The 20,455-nt window shown below is 40.1% G+C and overlaps 1 protein-coding gene across 1 annotated transcript in view; it reads right to left on the bottom strand.

The window, feature by feature from the left end:
• Positions 1 to 20,455, bottom strand: part of acap3b (ArfGAP with coiled-coil, ankyrin repeat and PH domains 3b) — a 60,862-nt gene that overhangs the window by 13,808 nt on the left and 26,599 nt on the right. The window contains exons 2-10 of the mRNA XM_032513079.1: positions 18,397 to 18,454; positions 12,176 to 12,295; positions 11,680 to 11,733; positions 8,613 to 8,671; positions 8,174 to 8,357; positions 7,906 to 7,950; positions 7,648 to 7,743; positions 6,871 to 6,945; positions 5,734 to 5,745 (exon numbers count right to left, since the gene is read on the bottom strand). Of these exons, the coding sequence (XP_032368970.1) occupies positions 5,734 to 5,745; positions 6,871 to 6,945; positions 7,648 to 7,743; positions 7,906 to 7,950; positions 8,174 to 8,357; positions 8,613 to 8,671; positions 11,680 to 11,733; positions 12,176 to 12,295; positions 18,397 to 18,454 (703 nt within the window). The remainder of the gene's footprint in view (positions 1 to 5,733; positions 5,746 to 6,870; positions 6,946 to 7,647; positions 7,744 to 7,905; positions 7,951 to 8,173; positions 8,358 to 8,612; positions 8,672 to 11,679; positions 11,734 to 12,175; positions 12,296 to 18,396; positions 18,455 to 20,455) is intronic.

Below are 20,455 nucleotides of genomic sequence, written 5' to 3'. Positions count from 1 at the left end.
GGGTGCACAAGATCAATGCATGACTTAATTTTAACAGCATGCCAATGAACTGTCAAAAACCGGCGTACTGCAAAAAACATGTTTTTTTTATTTAGTTGTTCTCGCTCTGAAAAAACAACAACACAAGTGTCTTTAAAAACAACAGGCGTAGACCCTTTCCAATCTATAAACTATAGCCAGTTTAATGGTGGCTTACCTTATTGTTCAAGTCTGTCTTAAAACATGACTAGCGTGCTCATATGCACATAAGACACATTAAAGAGTTAGTGGTGGCTGTAAACATTCCTCCTGTCTATACTGGCCTCAAAGAGTTTCTTTTCCTAAAGTGATTCCAATGTAATCAATGGAGTGCAAAATCCAGTGTAAAAGTCCACCTAATCATAACAAGGAAAAACAGAGATAGCGTCTTATCAGCACCACATACAGTAGCTGTGTTGACACATAGCGGAACAATTCCTCTTTTATGTCTACCTTTTTTTTCTGAAAAGTGCCTGTGTTCCTCCACAAAAATAAATGTCTATCTTCTCTCCACCATCTGTTTACTAGTTTACCTTTAATGTAAATAATATGACAAATCTGCACCTCTCTACCTGTCAGCTAGGGGATTCTCTAATTTCTAATCTGTTTTATCCACACAGAGTTAGATTACCCAAGAAAGACATTTAAAGCCAGATGCCACCTGCTTAGCGAGGTGAAAAACACAAGGACACAGATTTAAATGAAAGCCTAGTCTGAGGTTAGGTTTCACTATTGTTAAGGAGGCCTCTGGTTTGGGTGCAAAGTAATATATAGGGCATATGGCAGATGACCACACAACACAACACAACCACACACACGACCATGCTCTGTCACTTTGCTATATTGCTTCTCTTGAAAAGGGCATTTATTAATTCTGTGTATTCTTTTTTTTTTTTTTTTAAACCTGACTGACTCTATAGAGTATGCACACTGGTATCGTCATGCACTTTCTATGCACTTTTGACTTTGTCAAAAGTATTGGGGTGTTTTCATTGATCATTCCAGATGACACAACAATCACAAATAGCTTTTTTTCATTTTATATTGCTAGAAATGTCAAAGGATCATCTTGGCTGCTTTGTGTAGATGAATGTGACATTGGTAGCCTGTATAACCAGAACATAACTCCTAAATGTACTTTAAGCATTGCCTGTCTAATTTTACCAGGTTTGCGTGAAAGCATTCAGGCCATGTGAAGCAAAAACATGATAGTATGTGACAGCAATTTGTCATGGCATTCAGCCGCAGAAAGAAACACACACACACACACACACACACACACACACACACACACACACACACACACACACGCACACACACACACACACACACCTAGAGACTGGTTAAAAGCAAACAATGATAACAGAAATACTAATGAAAACTGACTGAAGAAAACTATAAGACAAAAACGAAACGTAGGCTAATAACGAAATGACGTTCCTCACCAGTCTATAGTCCAGCCTGCCAAATATCTTAATCACACTGACATCCAACAGCATCTCAAATTCAATAATAAAATAATAAAAAAAATACTAATAAATAATTAATTATGCAAGGATGCTTGTCAGAGAGAAAAGAGCATCTCAAAAAGATTCCACAGGTTATTAATTGGGAGCAGCGAACGAAGCGAAAGAAACACATGCGCATCCCACACGAGCCCAGATGAGAGACTGTCAGCCAACAGCAGCGCGCTCGTGTCGTTTCTTCACTCAACGCCACCTGCCGAATGCCCAGACCGCGTGAATCTGGCGCGAGCGCTCATTATCATACAGCTGTCCGCGTGCCCCGATGACCCGGTTACGGCTGCCGAAGATCAAACATTTCATTTTATCAGCGGGGGCCCGCGTGAGTGGCCGTACCGTAACTCCTCTCCGCCCCAGGCCGCGATTTAAGGCTCCCGGCCGGCAGTTTTGGAGGAGTCAGCTTTCCATCTGTCTGCGGCTCTTAACACTATTCCTGCTTAATCAAGCTGACATTATTGCTCCCCAAACACCAGCCCAGACCCCCCTCTTCCCACCTTAAATCAACCAGGACCATGGAGGATTGTAGCACACAAGCGTCCAAAGGAACAGGAGGCCGCAAAACGGCCTTTATTTAAACCAAGCCTACTGCAGACTTGATCATTCATAAATATGTTGAAATACCTGTGTCAGAAATGTTAATTCAATTAGGCTATATTGTATTTTTAGGTGGTGTTGTATGTTGTCCACAGGGTCGACAACAGACACACCTGTTCAGTAATACAATCTAACAAAACACTGGCACAATACAGCCTCATAAATATGATACGAGTAATGTGCAGCATTGAATTGCATACATTTTATAGACGCTTATATTTTTCTGTTCACCCCTAGGTCATACTTTATACGAGGTTTAAGGAAGTTTGGGACTAGTTGCTATGCTTTAACTTATTTATTTAGAATTTTGGACTTTATTCTATAATTTGACATCAGAGACAGACAGGAAATGTTGGGAGAGACGGCGGAAGACAGCATGCAACAAAGGCTCCCAGCTTCAATCTATTTATCGGCGTTGTGATGGTATGTTTGGACCACTATGCAGCTGCCATGTTTAAACACAAATGTATATAAAGCCGCGATGTAATACTGTATAGGCTATAAACAGTGCACATGTAGGCTACACTATAACACAGTTACTGTGAACAAACAGATTAAGGTTATAGTTTAACCATTGGCAATAACACAAAGTGATGAAATGTAGTCTACATTGTAATACACACATTTGTATTATAGAATGTTTCCTCTTTCACTTACTACAGTTTTCTTATAGCACTTGCATATTTTTTCTATGTTTTTGTCCATTTCTGACTTAAAAAGTTGTACAGCCAAATGCTGTAACAATGGAGGAGGAGAGAGCTGAGGCGACAATCCCCCTGGGAGCCACAATGAAGTCCTGCACACATAAAATACATGCTGTGAAAGAATTGAGAGAAAAGATAGAGGGAGCATGGGCAATATAAAGAAGGGGAGGTGGTAGTCGAGACAATTGCAGACTTACCAAGAACTGTGAAAGTAAAGGCGAGGTTAAGAGCAACATAAAAATGAGAGGAAGAAATGCAAAAGAATGTGAAAGAACAGAGATGGGATAATAAAGTCAGTTCTCACTGCTGACAAGATTGTTGTGCCAGCTTCCTGTTCGCAAGAATTTCATGATATCATCTTTAACGTCACAGTGGATTTACATTTTATTGTCGACAAAGTGTTTACATATCATGTAGGTTTACTTCTACATTTCTCTGTTATCCGTCTTCTTCCCACTGAAAAATGACTTGAGTTTAGTCTACAGTACATTCATGATGAAGCCATCTTATTCTCTTCTGAGTATGACTACCGCAATAACTTAATGATCTATTAATAAAGGATGTGTACTATTTATAATTCACAAAATCTGCTGTCTCATTTGCTTTGCTTTATGCACACGCACATTTTCATTCGAGTCGACACAGGCAAGGACATTTTCATTCGAGTCGACACAGGCAGTTTAAAAATAAAAAAGAGAAAGGTAGAAAATCAGAAATGGATCATGGGAACTTTTTCCCCCCGCTGCTTGCCTTTTATCTTCTTTTTCTATCTATAGGATTTTTATTTGTGATTTTTTTTTCTCACAGATTCAATTACAAAGTGGTTGTAGGAGACAGAAGAAAGTTGGATTTTCGAGTGCATTATGACTAATTGGCTTTGATAATCGACCAACAAAGATCTGTGCGTCTGGCTTCCCATGATCCCCAAGCTGATGACTCATTGGAAAATGTTTGTGAAAATGCTCATGCCATTATGGAAAATCACAAATATTAAACTGAACAGGGATAACAAAGTTAATTCTTTACATCAAGGATATTTATTCTATAAGAAATGACTGCAGAGACTGTGTCTCTTCTTTAGTTTTATTTCATGGATCTTAAACGGATCTCCTTTTTTTATGTCTTTTTTTCTTTTCCATTCAAACAGCTATTGTGTGTTGTAATGCCATCTGTTGACTTAGGCTGGAGTTGGCAGTGGACGGACGAGCAAGTGGGTTGAGGCAGGCATCATGAACAACATCAGAGAACAGAGCCAGCTGAGCTCAGTAGGCCTATTTCATTAGATTAAATTAATATTTGTATTTTTTATACTGACTGAAACAAGGACTATGAGAAGATGACAACCTCAAGATAATAGAAAATCTGGGGGCATTGTAGTTAGTTTGAAATATTTCAACATGTGTAAATAGTACAATGAGAGCTGGGGCGCTTGGATAGTTCAGCTGGTTGAGCGTGCGTCCCATTTACAAAGGCTCAGTCCTAGCCGCAGCAACGGCGGGTTTAACTTTACTTTCTGTCCTTTGCTGCATGTCATTCCCCCTCTCTCCCCATTTATTATCTAAGCTGTCTTGTCTAAAAAAGGCCTAAAACAATTACCCAAAAATAATCTTAAAAGAAAGAAGAAGTGCACAGAAATATGAAATGGTCCAGTAAAAAAATCACTTCACAAAGCTTAAATGACCACCCTTACTCATACCAATAAGCAATACCTGATGTGCTGCGTACAAGCTATACTACAGGCATACTGAGCAATATTGCTAAACACACACAAAAAAACATCATACTATAGGAAACTAAGCTTCTACTTCGACAATGATATCTTCTTAACCGGCTTGCTGACAAACCCTCAGGGTTCAATCTTGATGAAACAAATTGGAACAGCACAAAATAGCATGAGGATATTTGGGAGAGCGGTTTTCTTCAAAGAGAGGGAGGGTAAGAAGCTGCATGTGTGTGTGTGTCTGTGTGTGTGTCTGTGTGTGTGTGTGTGTGTGTGTGGTGGTGTGTGTGTGTGTGTGTGTGTGTGTGTGTGCATTTATGAGAATCAAAGGAGTGTTTGTTTGCCTCCATGCATATAAGGGACAAGAAAAACAGGAAAATGAAGGAGAAGCTGAGAGAACAAGAGAACAAAGACAACATCAAATGAGACACAAAAATACGCTTGAAGGGTTCATACAATAAAAGTTCCTTAGATGAGTATTACAGGCAGGGTGTTGAAAAGTATCACATGTCAGGGGGACGGAAGGTCTTTGTGAAGAGGCGAGTCTTGATAGACACAAAATCATAACAAGTAATGAAACACACAAGCTTCTGACCACCGTGCATAAACAAGTTGATGCTGGCTCGCCCACACAAGCCTGAAAAAGAAGACCCGCGGACACAAAAGTAGTTCCGTGGAAGCATGCAGACCCACTACAGCCCCGAGCAGCATTACAGGACAATGTTTGTTTGCAATGCTTCCAGGCACCTCTGACAATAACACCCCTCCTGCACACACATTCCACTGAAAGATGAAGACATCACTCCACAAACACACACACAACAAACACACACACCACACACACACACCACACACACACCACACACACAACACACCACACCACACACACACACACACACAACACACACACCACACACCACACAAACCACACAGCATATTGATTCTGCAACAGCAGCCAGCACAGCATGGCCATAAAACTCCATTCATTAGTCACTCAATCTGTTCTACATTGCTAAACAACTATCGAACACACACGCAGACACGCACACGCGCGCTTAAAACCTCTAAAACTTGACAGGATTGCCATCATGTCATGTTTGGCACTGCAGTACATGGCATGTAATGTGTAGGTTGTGGAAGTTAAGGCTATAGAAGTGCAAAAATATAAACTCACCTGCATCAGAGTCTGGAGGAAGAACATGGGTAGAGAGAGAAAAAAAGAAATGTTAATACAAGATCACCACTAATTGAATTTTACTCATGATGATGTTATGATGTTATTATGAGTGATCAGGTCCAAATCAGTGTACAAAAGGCCACTGTTTTTTTTTAGTTTTTTTTTTACATATGTAGTAATTAGCTTGCTAGTTCAGAGGGCTCCTGAAACTCACAAGGCCTCCAGAGAATAATTGTTTTTTTTTTTATCTCATTAAAAAATCCTTGACTTTTTAGCCAAAGCACCATAGACATGAAGCATGTTCACCTTGTTGTTTAAGTACAGAATAAATAATAAATGATGAAAATAAAGTCAATGGCATCACTCAGTGCTAGGTTTTCAAATTAAAATTGAAGTGTTGCTGAAAGGCCATTAGGTCGGCACAGAGCTGTGTGCTGTGTCTGGCAGGATGCCTCCACTTGGCAACTAAACCAATCAGAGGGAAGAGCCAACTTGGGCCATGTTTTTGGCATCTCTTCAGGTAACAGATGGACGATTTTTGTGCATCTGTGCATGAGTGTGACTGTAGGGCAAGGGTTTAAAAGAGTTGTTTTTATTCAGCTGAGTGACCCATAAAATAAAAAATATCAAGCTTGTCATTGGGGAAACTGCTTTCCTACATTAAACTCTTCTTTTGAGCCTGAAGAAAAAACTACATACAACACTTATTCTCATTATCTTTGAAAGGCTTTTGGCGCCTCTGTTAATAAAAACAAAAAGGAAAGGAAAGAAAACAAGTCACAAAACTGATGCTGTAAAAATAATTCAACGCTTCCACAGAAAGGCTTTTTTTAAACATTCAAGGCATTTGATGTTAACATAAGATAAGTTTCTGTTATCACAAGACCTATTTTAGATTCTAGACAGAGATAAATATGTTTTGAAACCCCATTCTTTTATTGAGCTTTATCCACTGACAATGGAAAATGTTACGCTAAGTGAGAATGAAAAAGCTAAAAATCTAGTTCAGCAAAAATTAAAAAACTTATCTAATTTAAAATACTGAATATGCAAATAGATGAGATCCTTTGTTCATTTTTGTAATGTATTCATAAAAATTGCAAAAGTGCGAGAAGAGTTGTGTTGTTGTCTCACTCTTTGCTGGATTAGGGCGTGTTTGTGCTCCAGTTCCCTTTTCTCCATGGCCGAGTCAATGACCAGCTGATCCAGCTGCACAGAGCATACGGCAGCAGAGTTAATTAAACAGGTACACTAAAGTGTGAGTGGAATAAAAGAAACACAATAGACACACAGACAGAAAACTATGCACACACCTTTGTACATGCTGTAACCTTTACATATCCTTGTGTGTGTTAAGATAGTCATCTTATAACCATTTTATTGTAATTAACAAATAATAAATGTATATCTATTTCATTTTTTGTATGTACAAGGACTAAATTTCCTTAAATGACCAGAGATATAGGGAAAGTCCGTAGGATGAAGACATCATGTGACCCCTCAGCGGCAATACGAGGCTTAACACTTGATCTTATGTAACAGAGAAAACACATTTTACAAAACTGATATTGATAAAAAATATGTATTTCAAGGACACATTGTTTGGCTCGATAGAGTTTTTTTCTATGACTAAACAAACTTCTATAAACCTAAATCTAGAATATAACTTCGACATGAAGTCATAGTTTTTGCTGTAAGACATTTTAATGCATTAAATTAAAAAACATCTTAAAAATCAACCACCACACACACTTAAATGATATGTCAATGAAAACCAGACTGCACTGATTATTGCAGTGTGTCTATTATTCGGCAAAAGAGCTGTTGTTTATAAGGGGCTGCTGAGCAAATACAGTAACAAAAGCAGAGGAACAATGCACACATATTACCATGTATTTCCCCTCATCTTACCTGTGCTGCCAGTTTTTTCATATAGGGGTCAATCTCGTCCAAGATGTTAAAGCCTTGTTGGAACAGAGTGTACTGGGCACGCATGAAGGACAGCATCTGCAGAAGACACGCAGAGACAATGATGGCTCTACATCAACCGTGTTACTAATCCTTTTCACACCACAGATACACATACGTGACATGCATACGTATAAAAAACAATACAATAATGTTAAGATGTGAATCGGACATTAGAGGATATATATCTGGGATACTAACTGCATCCAGGATTTCAAACTTCTTCTTGGCTTGAAGAACATTAATCTGAAACAAAGAGGAAAAGCAAAATGCAGATTTCAGGCTGCCTGTTTGAGATTATATATGATGTAATCACTTAAAGCCACCAAGTGTTTCCTTTTCTGCATTCAGGAATGTTTGAGAATTTTGTGAATTTTGTGTCGGGCTCAGCAGTTGTTGAGTGTCAGCGCCACCTTAAGGACAGCACTGGTAATAAAATCTGTGGTGTGTGGACGTGTGTTTTTTTCACCTGTAGTACGTAGTCTAGTGCCAGGTGCCTGAAGGCTTTGCGGCTGAGGATGAGGGCCTGTGTGGCCTCTTCAGCCTCGTGCACCTTGTTCCTGGGAGCCTGGGCGTTCTTCACCTGGGCCAGCTCCATATCCTCTCGCACACGGTCAAACTGCTTCTTGGTGTCCTTGAATTTACGAACATCCCTGAAGGAGGCACAGTAAAGTAGAGACAAATAGTTTAATTTATGTCCATGCCAAATCACAAGAGCATGTGGGTCTTTTATTTCAAAATGCATGATTTGTGTCATTACTGGTCATTTTGGGAGACAGTCACTTTCTGCAGTAAGATGTCAATATTCATCACAACACCAGTCTTTTCTCATTATATATAAACTCAAACATGTGTTTCTTTAGAACAGCAGAAAGAAGCTTCTTAAATAACTGTGATAAGATACTCACTCTTTAATGAAGGTGTGAAGCTGCTGCTTGATTGACCTCTGAGCCTGGTCAAACAATATCTGTGCATTGAGAAAGAAACAGAGGTGTGAAACATGAGCATTTAATATTAAAATATGAGTTACAGTGCACAGCAGTTAAAAAATTGGTACGATGACTGTATTAAGTCTTCAAATCTGTAGTTGCTATATCTTGCCACAAGATGACAATACAAACCCTTCCACATTATTGCTGGAACAGATTATGCCACAGGCAGAGGAGAGAAGAGCAAGAGAGAGAGAGACCAGGACATACACACACGTGCACTCACTGAGCTGCTGCCTCAACAGATTCTTTTGCCTTAAAGGATCCCAGAATACTTTTCCTGTGGGATTTCCACTTCTCCTCTTCCTTCTTTTATCTCATCTTACACTTCTGTCCTTTAGCTGTCCTCCGCTTCATTCTATGTTGTTTCCCGTTTTTTCTTGTGCATGGTGAGCAAGACAAGGGTTTCTGTTCCATTTTTGTATTTGTGACTACACTTCATATACTGTATATTGAACCCTGAATGGCTGCTGTTGAGCAGACCATCCATCTTTATTAAGAAAATGTGTCTTGTGAAGGTGTTTTGCACGCTTGGCGCGCGCACTCACACACACACACACACACACACACACACACACACACACACACACACACACACACACACACACACACAGAGACAGACAGACAGACAGACAGACAGACAGACAGTGGATTACATGTTACATTGCAATCCCTACATACTCATTGAGGATTGCCAGCTTAGTATGGGAGAGTGTGTGTGTGTTTGTGTGTGTATGTGTGTGCGTGCGAGCGAGCGTGCGTGCCTGCATGCATGTATGCGTGTCCCTCCATATGACTTTCCTCCAGAGCTTGATTACTTCACAGGCTGGTACTGAATTCATGCTTTAGATGGCAGTTCACAAATTTTCACAAGTGTACACTACACTCATTGTGGGAACATTAATCACCTACTACTCCTCTTAAAATGGGGCAGGAATTACAAGTATAAAGTGTGCTGTGCAAAATGAAGGATTGGTAGATTCCTACTTTGGACCCACATGTAAACTAATCCAAATGTTCCACCCAAACCAGTTCTGAATTATGGTACCCTGGGTATGACCCACACTACAGCCCGTCTACACTCAATTCCCCTGCACCTTTGGCCCCAAAATATCTCAGCTTCTAAAATCCTAAATGTCTGCTACTGTTGAAGACCCATCAGTCATCTCTCCTGTACCTATTCTGCAAGAGAACTGCAGAGACACAACCAGCGTGTTGATTTTTCAGGAAAAATTGTACCACAGCAGAGAAAGTTGCACTAAAGTTAATTGGGCACTATTATTGCACAGATATGTTCAGGTCCACTGTGATGTAATTCTCAGTCTGTTAGGATTGAGGGTAGCAATTATGTATGTTTGGAAGAATACACATTTGCTTATTGTGTGATTTACTGGGATATTTATTTTCCTAGTTGAATGGCATCTTTTGTGGCTAACTAAAGCTGAGAAGGTGCTGAAATAGGCATCAGTGGGTGGTCAAACAAAGACAGATTTCCTTTCGCTATAATGTCTTTCCCTCCACTCACTCTATCCCTTCTTTCATACGGTCTGCCAGACAAGCTATTAGTGTAATTCCTGGGTGTTAGAGAGGCGGAGTAGTAGGACGCCTGTGGTAAAGGGTAAGTGATGGGGGGGGTGAACAGGTTTACAAATACAACACAAAACAAAAACAGAGAAAGTAGCCTATCAGCATAGCCGCAAGCTGCCTTGCCTGAAATGTTTAATGCTAGTGAGGGTTAATGAAGTCAATGAAGATAAGGCATGAATGTAAAATAGGGGGAAAAGAACAAAACAGTTAAGTGAGGAATATGGAAGGAACATTTTTTTATTGTATTCAATGGTGTGCGTGTTACTTACTGTGTAACTTGTAGGTCTTCACCTAGAGAACAATGTTTGACTGCCCTTCAACTATCATAACTTAGGTCGAGCCCCGATCTAAGGCTTGGAGTGTGACGGACAGTATGATAAAGTATTGTAGCACGTGAGAGCCTTTAGATAATGTAGCAGACACATAGCAGTGCAATTGTAAAATCAGAAAAGGAAAGATAAGAGTCTCTGACAAGGTCAAAGCACAATGTAGAGGTGAAAAAGGAAGATAAGTGTATCTGATAGGCATCTATTATACACCCACAGCCCAACAGACTGAAGCAGTCACAGTCCAGCAGAAAGATAGGAACCAGCCATACAACTTTTAAAAATCAGTCATAAGAAAACAGAAAAAGGATACAAACCAGCGTATGGCTTTATGAGAGGGTCTCTGTTAAAGTTGAGTTTTGAAGTCCTATTTAGGTGGGTCTTGCTAAACATAGACGCTTTTAACTCAAAACTTCAGCAGAAATTTGAAGGTTTTTGCTATGAGACCAAAATGATGCCACGTCCCAAAAAATAGTTGAGATCATAAAAAATGTGTCTAAAAGTAAAAACCTGGATTTGTGGCAACTGTTGATTGTTGTGTCCTGCAACTGCCTCTTTTTCTAATCTTTTCTGTTCATTCCTTTTCCCCCTACTTCTCGACAACAACCCTCTTTTCTCCAGCTCACTTTCCTTCCTTCCCTCATGGTCCAAACCCTGATTCCACCTTTCTTTTAGCTGAGTTTTCACACACATACAATTGAGTGTGTACAGTATATTTGTGCCTTATAGCTGCTGTACACATCTGCCAAGCATATGGTTTAAATCAGACACACACATGTGGACTGGCCTATGTGACAGATTCACCGTCACTGAGTGAGGTCACAGATAATTTGTGTGTGTGCGCGTGCGTTCGTGCCTGCGTGTCAGCATGCATGCATGCGTGTGTTGCAACACTGGACCCAGGAGGGACTGGATGTCTGAAAGACATTACCATGCTAGGAAGACCTGGGTGTGTCGGAACAACACTTTACCTCGACCCCTTGCCTGTGGCTAAAACTAGTATGTGTGTGTGTGTGTGTGTGTGTGTGTGTGTGTGTGTGTGTGTGTGTGTTGTGCGTGTGCGTGCGTCTTACCATGTGGTAGTTGACAATCTCCTGGAGGCTTTCACCACACTTTTCAAGACATTCCTGCAATGTTGACAACACACACACAAATTGTCCACAAAGCATGATCTGGACTTAAACTTAACATTGATTGTGAAACAATTGTCTCTACTGCTTCACTGAAAGCTACCAGGGCGACACCCGTACTGACAGGAAATCTAGTCCAAATGTTTTTCTAGAAGAAAACCATAAAGCAGGTTTCATGTCTCCGCTTTGAACCATGTAAACTTTCAGCATCAACGTCTCTTTTATGCATGTGGTCACATTTGTCATGTTTAAAACAGCTGGATGACTCCGTGTCTGGACAATACTGTTTATCCTACTCTACTGTTATTATTCATGTGGGAAATCACAAGAATGGATTAGACAGATGAGCGCTCATTTGTTGAGATGCTGGCCATCAAACATTCCTTAGTGAATGTACAGATTTGAGGTCAGTTTTAAGGACAGTGCGATCTCCACTCACCGATATCATCTCCTCTTTCTTGCACTGCTGGGACAGGTCCTTTATGCCGTTAACAAAGAGCTTGTTGGCGCTGACGTAGACCCTACCAGCATCGATCATCCCACTGCACAGCTTTACCAGCTAAAAAAAATATAAAAATCATCACTTTAGGTACACAACAAAGGTATTGTCTATTTAAAAAAGAGTCACATGTTTAAGACAGTGTGATGCCAGGACAGTATTAGTTACAGTTATGTCTTAAACCAAAAGCATTTCACATGCAGAATCCAGGAGGATGCTCAAATTTAGAATAATTTTCATATCTGAATCCAGGCCTGCACAGGCATTATTGAAGCTAGTGTGTCTAGTATCCAAATGAAAATGTAGAATATATTAAGCATTCTGATGAAAGTGCATATTTAAATACGGAAAATTAATTATATGATCAGCAGCATGTGGATTTATAATCTCATTATTTTCCATGATTTTGACAGCAGACCAGCTTTGTACAAATTGACTTCCTCCTTTACTCATTCGCTCCCTCCATAGTAAAATCTTAATAGTTTACTCAATAGTGATACAGCAATCAATCATCACCATTTTGCCGCACATCACTGTAACATTAACATTGACATCACTGTGTTAAAACCTCTTGTCAAATACAGTATGCCAGAAGCCTCATCTCTAGGACGCTTTTAGATGCACCTTTGCCTCAAATCTACAACAACTATGAGAGGTAAATGAAAAACAGAAGCAATGCATGTCATGTGTGCGTGTTCCAGTGCATTTTCTTTGTCCCTAAAAAGCTAACATAAGTTAATTTTACTTTCAAACAAAGCTAAAGAAATACATTTAAACATTTAGCAAACTTTACGTTTATTTTAAGGTATATTTCATCTGCAAATATGCACACAGACAGCACATGACCCTTTTGGTAGCACAGCTAGATGAAAAGTCATCCTGAGGGGAACATAAATGGCTGTGCCAAATTTCACCATCCAATAGCAGTTAAGACATTTCAGTCTCATGGTGACACTATAGGAAAAGTGAGAATATCACTAAAGTTAGTAGAACTTGTTATGTGGAGCCAGGAATGTCTGTACAATAGATGTACAGTAGATGTTGAGATATTTCACAGAATGAAGATACAACTTTGACTTCTGGTGGTGCTAGAAGAAACGATAAAGTTGCCAAGTTATTAGGATTGGTCCTCTGGGCACCATTAATATATAAACCAAATATAATGACAATCCCTTTCAAATTGTTGAAAGATTTCATGTAAAATGTTAACCTGATACTGGCGCTAGAGTAAAAGTGAAGATATCAAAGGCAGTGGAATCCTCTGGGGACTATGATTGTCTTTTCAAACTTTTAAAAGAATTAATTTAACAGTTCAGGTATTTTAGCTTGGACTACTTTTTAGCCCGACAGACAGACAGACATTGCTATCCCTAGAACAACATCACTAGAATGAATAGTCCAAAATATAGTTCACATACTGTATAGTGTGGTAACAAACAAATTTTGATTTGAGACACAGCCATATGAGAGCAAAAAACCTAATTGTACACATTAATATATAATAATATATTACCAAGTTCGGACTGTTTACTGCAATGGTATGTACACTTTAAACACCACATGAACTGGCAACCGCTGCACTTTCCCACTTTATGGGTTACAGAGTGGTACACTGTCATTACCACTGCACTGATGCAGCTGTGTGTACGCCAGGATCAGAACATGTGTGCGTTGGTAAGGGGTTATGCAGAAGACAGAGCCCAGTAAACCCTTAATTATCTCATGTGGTGCAGGAGTTCCCAAGGTTGTCGCTGTGTGAGTGTGGTTTTCTGGGTAGCTGACAGGCCAGAGAGTGAAGACCAATAACTGCACTATTTACAACAGCATGACAAAATGAAAAATGAACAGTTGGAATATTTGTTTGTGTGTTTGTATACTGTATATATGTGTGTGTGTGTGTGTGTGTGTGTGTGTGTGTGTGTGTGTGTGTGTGTGTGTGTGTGTACATTGCTGAAATGAGCTGTTGGCTCAAGACGAGTAAGTGTGAATCGCAAATGCAACACGCAGTATACATGTTTAAGTTCACATGTACATGACTGACTCTGTAGTCCAAAAGACAAGGCAACATAATTCCTGCCTTGGTGCTGCTCCCAGGCTTGTCTGACAACATATCTGTCAACAAATCGGCCAATATGGGGGAATCAGATCTCATCAGGTGCTGTACAGAGCCCCCAGGGTCTGAGCATGGCTGTTAAAGACACAGTATATGTGTCAGGATTTGTTGATAAATGGGCAGGAAGAACCTCGGGCGTCCAATCGGAGTAAAAATGCACATGACAGACCTTGCCCTGTTAATTGACTGTAACAGTTGCAGTGCAATGCAGAGGACCTGCTGGTCAATGAGGTGTTTAATACGCATTTCAAATTTGGGGCAAATTATAACATAGTCTATGGCAGTGATGGTTTTGCTAGCTGTGGTTTGAAGTAAAACATTGTAAATATTGTATTCCAGTACACTAGTGCGCTGCAAAATCTAGCTAGCAGGGATGGACACCTTTACAATGACATATTTTCATATAGGTCAGAACGGTCAACATTAATGCAGGCAGATTCAGCCATCATTAATCTCATAAATGTTCTAAGAGCCTTCATTGCTGCCAGAATGTCCTCAGGCAGCTTCAGAGCATCTTAACAGGGCAGTGTGAGGACCCCTGCTGAACAGAACAAATCACCCTGATGGAACCCCCCCCCATACTGATCCTGCTCATCTTTCCATGGTATTCAAATGGAGCTCAAAGTTCAATGGAAGGTCCTGACCTGTTGGGGACAGGAATAATGTGTGTGTGTGTGTGTGTGTGTGTGTGTGTGTGTGTGGTGTGTGTGTGTGTGTGTGTGTGTGTGTGTGTGTGCGTGCGTGCGTGCGTGCGTGCGCGTTGTGTGTGCGTGTGCGTGGTGGAGGAACATTGGACTGGAACATTAGTTTAAAATGTCCAAGTGTCGCCTGTTGGTTCGCTAACTGAAGAGATGGGGTTGTAACAATGTGGACCTATCCAGAATCCTAAGATAGACTGCAATGACCAGGAAATGTCGCAATCATCTAAATAACAACGTTATCAATTTACAAAGGCCACTGATTATGTTGCACAAGAGGCAGGCCAGGGGTGGGTAATCAGGAGAATTGGGAGGATTCCCGGTGGGCCGCTTCCCTTTTGGGCGGGTCGTTTTTTTATTTTGAAATTTGTCACGTTAGTCTTCTCTAAAAGTAGGCTACACACAATCCACATTCTGACACCGCAGCCTCTGCATGGGTTGTACCATGAGAGGCAGTTCTCCCCTCCCAAATAGAGTTATTTGGGTGAGTCCATAGCACGTCTTTTTCCAAGAAGTTTTCTCAGACAGTCTACCGATAGCTGGGCCGGCCCTACTGTAATGATACGTATCAGGGAGGATGGATGGGAAGAAGAGGCCAGGAGGGGCAGATGTAGCACTTTTCATCAGACTCACCCCGGGTTTATTAAGTACACTGCTAACTAATAACATTACAATCGCCAAAATACTTCTCTTTCTCTCTCTCTAGTTTATTTTTCAATTTCAATTTCATGTTGCCTTACTGGCAAAACAAAAAATAAAATCTGTGTTGCCAAAGCATAAGAACTAACATTCATATAAACAAAAACAAGGAATAGTTACATCTGATATAATAATACAAGTAAACAGGATGATTATGATATCATTGTAGATACTAAACAAATTCTGTGCATGTGCCTCCAAGGGTACCTTGAAACAATAATATAAAAAAAAGATAATATGTAAAATTCTCTATTTATTTTGCCTTGTATTGTAGCAGGAGAAGACATATTTAAAGCTGCAGTAGGGAGATCTGAGAAAACGTGGACTTAGCCTAAAAATTTGAACGAGCACACCTTACAGGTCCCTCCCCCTTGCTCTCTGCTGCGCTACAGCCCCCCTCCACAGCTCCTCCCCACAGCGGGGCCTGCCGTGAACGCGCAGGCTAGTAAGCAGGGCCACCGATGCTTTCCACATCCTCATGGACAATACAGGGGATTTACTCTGAGTAGGGTATAGCTTATATAAAAAATTGCTTATTTAAAATATTTCTATTAAAAGTTTGTAAATATTTTCAATGAAAGGGTTTAAAATGATTTTTTATGTAATCGCTCATTTGTGACAACAAAAGTAGCACTTTACAATACATTACTGAATTACCTTTTGGATCTAAACTTTCAGTAGGAATGATGAATCAGTGAGGAAGCTCAATAAGCCAAGGAATAACATCTTAGAAATATGTCTTTGGTTTTATTTTGCATATGGGTAAAATAAATCAGCTTTTCAGAAAAGTACTCCTGCACAAGGAAATACTGAACATTTTGATTGGACTGAAGACGATTCCTTCACGTGCCTCTGTGTCGGGGCCATGTCTGACCTGTTGAAAGGGGCACAAAGAATTTGTGTCAGACATTTGATTACAAATTACATCCTGAGGGGGAAGATAAAACATGTTTAAAAATAATCAAAAGTAGAAGTCTGCCTTGCCAAACTTCGACAGGGACAGCGCACAATTAAAGTAGTTAACCATAGCTACATTTGTTGTGATTGACAAAAAAACATTTTGGCTTACTAATTGTAGGTATCGAAACAATATTGCTATACGGAGGGTGAAGGAGTTAGCAAGTAAAGTTAATCTTCACCTGCTACAACATTCCTGCTGTGCCACAAGCTAACAAGCTAACTGTTAGACTTAGCAACAAGCTACAGAGTAAACTGAGATTTGCGCTATCACCAGTGTACTGAAAGTGTACTGTAACCATCGATATCTTAGTTGTGTAGTTCTTAAAAAATGAAATAAATCAAGCAGGGATACTTACATGTCAAGCAGAAATGTGGCTAACGCTAGCTCTGAATCCGTGTTGAATCCTTCTAGGAGGCGTAGCTCCCTCCACCTCTGAAAAGCCGCTTCGATGTTGACCCTCGCTTTATTTCGGGCTCGGTTTAATTCTTAAGCTCGCTTTTTGTCATCGGTCTTCTTCTGTTTGCCAGTCTTTGTTTTCTGAGCAGGTGTCACTCGAGAAATTGTCAGTTTTCCTGAAAAGTTATTTCTCCGCGATTAGCACAACTGCAGCACACTGGCAATCTTGAGCTTGAACACGGCACGCGCTGTGCGGGGGAGGGGTATGAGCGGCGCGTACACGAGAGTGATTGACACTGCTAAGACAGTCCTCCTTGCTCTGATTGGCTGTTTCTGACCGGGAGCGGTGTATTTCTGCTAGTGGCAGTAAGAGGACAGAGAGGAGCCACAGGAGCTTGATTTTTTTCACAGATTATCTGTCTCATATTCTACTGTCAGGACATAGTGACAGTTTTAACAAATATGTAAAAAATACATTTTTACAAAAGTTACCTACTGAAGCTTTAACTGCTAGCCATGCATTTGGGACACTTCCTCTCACAAATGATGAATTCTACAAGCAGCAATATGGCCAAGCAATCGGCTCATTCCAAACAGGCACATATTTAACGGGCACTGCACTAGTCTTACAAACACTAAGAATTAATGATAAATTATTGTTGTACTGCTTGTGATTAAACAGACAAAGACATCGGATGATCAGATAACAACACTGGGCTGCTCTATGTGATGCTTACATACTACAGAATATAAACCAGCCTTTGTGTACCATGTGTGTGTGTGTGTGTGTGTGTGTGTGTGTGTGTGTGTGTGTGTGTGTGTGTGTGTGTGTGTGTGTGTGTGTGTGTGTGTGTGTGGTGTGTGTGTGGCATGAACCTATTAATATGATAATACCATGTCTGCAGTATTTCCTGGTTTAAATAGACTTGACATTTAGATAACAGAATGAGAGAAAGACAGACAGATATAAAAAATGAAAAGGAAAACACAATTACAGAGAGAGCTACAGAGAGACAGACAGACAGAGAGCTCTATGATCCATTTCAGTGTCTAAAGAAAATACCGTTTATATGCAACGTCAACATCTGACAGCGTTTTTCCTTTAACAATGTGAATCAAATCCAGAATGTCTCTTTTTTAGTGTTCTAACAGTGTGCAATATAATGCCTTTGTTTGTGCGTAATCTTTACTAGAAACACAATTCAACACCAGTTAAAAGCAACATAGACATGGAGTATATCGCTCAAGTTGAGCAGCACAGTCTATAAAAAGGACACCTTTGGATGGTTCATACCTTGTCAAGCTTTGCCTCAATCTCCACCACATCCGTCTCCACATCATCAATGCCAGCCCTGCAGAGAGAACACAAAGCCAGTTAATCAGATCTGCTCCTTACTTATGCCAGTCTTTGTAAAAACCAGACGCCATTTCTGAGAAGAGGAACCACAAGATTTAAACTCTTGTTAGGGAGAGATTCTTGGATTAGTGGTATACCACCATGTCACAGTGACTAGTAACAATAACCATGTTGGTAAAATCTTAAAAATCAGACAAACTGGACTAAAGGGAGTGAGAGATGAAGAAGAAAATAAAAGTACAAAACTGACAGTAAATTGTACTGTACTTCCTGTGCATTCAAACATGAGCCGCACCATCTAAGCATTAATAGTATCTGTATTTTACCCACAATGAAAATTAAGCTGCAATCAGTCATAACACATCACAGTCTCACAGACTCGAACATTAATCCTACTGACTCGATCTACAAAGGCATTGCTCTGGAAGATTAGTGGCCACGGCCCAGCTGCAAAATCAATGAATGACATCATGCAGAGACAATAGACTGGTAGTAAAGTATCTTACGGTGAGTGGGTAAAAGAGGCATTAGCAACACACAAGGTTTTTTATTGGGTACCAGCAACTTTAATGAACAACAAAAGATATAATGTAGTAAAGTACTCCAGATTTAGGTGTTATTTTATGTTTTTTCAATCTACACTAACAATATGCATAAAGGGACTTGGTGTCCCTCAGCAGGGTGTGTGTGTGTTTGTGTCCGGTGGTTTGGGTGGGCAAGTAGCCTTTACGGTACTTTGGGATCTTCTTCCATTAGTGTGCAAGCTAACACATACACACACACTGTTTCCTCTTACACACGTACCTATACACACCAAAAAGGCACATTAGACTCAAACATAAGTCTGTAAAAGAAAATTACACAGAATGTCTCCTCAAAAAAATGTATATGAACCTAATCCACTATTTGTTTCCAGTCCTTAGAGCTGGAGCTTATTAGAGCCAATCTAGCCAAGGATCAGCGTCACACCCTGCATGTGCTAGAACATGTTACCATAACCCCAGAACTCTGGTAGAAGATGATCTCATCATACACTCTAAACCGCACCCTCGTCTCCAACTCGTTACGACACCAAAAACCGCCTGACAGCTGATCTTTTACATCATAGCAGATATTTTGTGCAGAGTTTGAGAAAGAACATGTAAACTATTAAGCAACCTGCTCAGTTTATGTTCTAAAGGTTGTGACTCTATATGTTTCGCCTTTAGAGAGGACGTACAAATCAGACGGGGGATGTCCTGCTTGGGAGAATAACATTCCCAGAATTATTTTTTGCTTCTGAGCTTTTTTGACAATGCTTGCAGATGTTCAGCTAATTCTTGACTTGTGTCTGTCCTGCACCTATCTTCTTCTCTCATCCAGAACACACACTGTTTATACAGACTGCACTTTTCTCTACCACAACATGACACTAACACAGCAGGCAGGCATGAGTATGGTCTGGACAGAAGGATGATTTATATTGTTTCAAAGAGAAAAAAAGAGAACTGGAACTGGTTTATAGTTTCTGCTCTTTAGCTGCATTTCAATTAGAAGTACAACACTGCACATCCAAGCTCCACTCCCAGCAGCATCATTTACTCCATTAAATCACTGTGAATCAAACACGTTTTAATGTCAAACAGATGTTCAGTCTATCGGATAAGCTCATTACAAGCTTGTTGTGTCTCAGGCAGCACACGCTGCCAATCAACAGTTACTGACATTTGATGACAAGGATGCACACACAATGTTTAATACAGAAGCAGCCGATTCCTTTTTGATCCAAGTTTTCAAGTTCAGCACAGGCAGAAACTATGAAGACTGTGGTATTTGTGCTTGTGTTGCAGGTTGAATGCCTGTAGTGTTTTTGTCCCAGTATGCATTTAAGATGCATGTTTGTGCGTGTATGTGCATTGGGAATCATTCAGAGCTTAGCAATTCAATACACTAAGAAGGTTATCCAGCTCTTGCAAGGTTAAATAACAAAGAAACAGCACTACAGAGCCAAATGGTG

This window comes from Etheostoma spectabile, chromosome 4 (genome assembly GCF_008692095.1).
Source record: "Etheostoma spectabile isolate EspeVRDwgs_2016 chromosome 4, UIUC_Espe_1.0, whole genome shotgun sequence".
NCBI lineage: Eukaryota > Metazoa > Chordata > Actinopteri > Perciformes > Percidae > Etheostoma > Etheostoma spectabile.
This window is presented reverse-complemented; position numbering and strand designations above follow the sequence as displayed.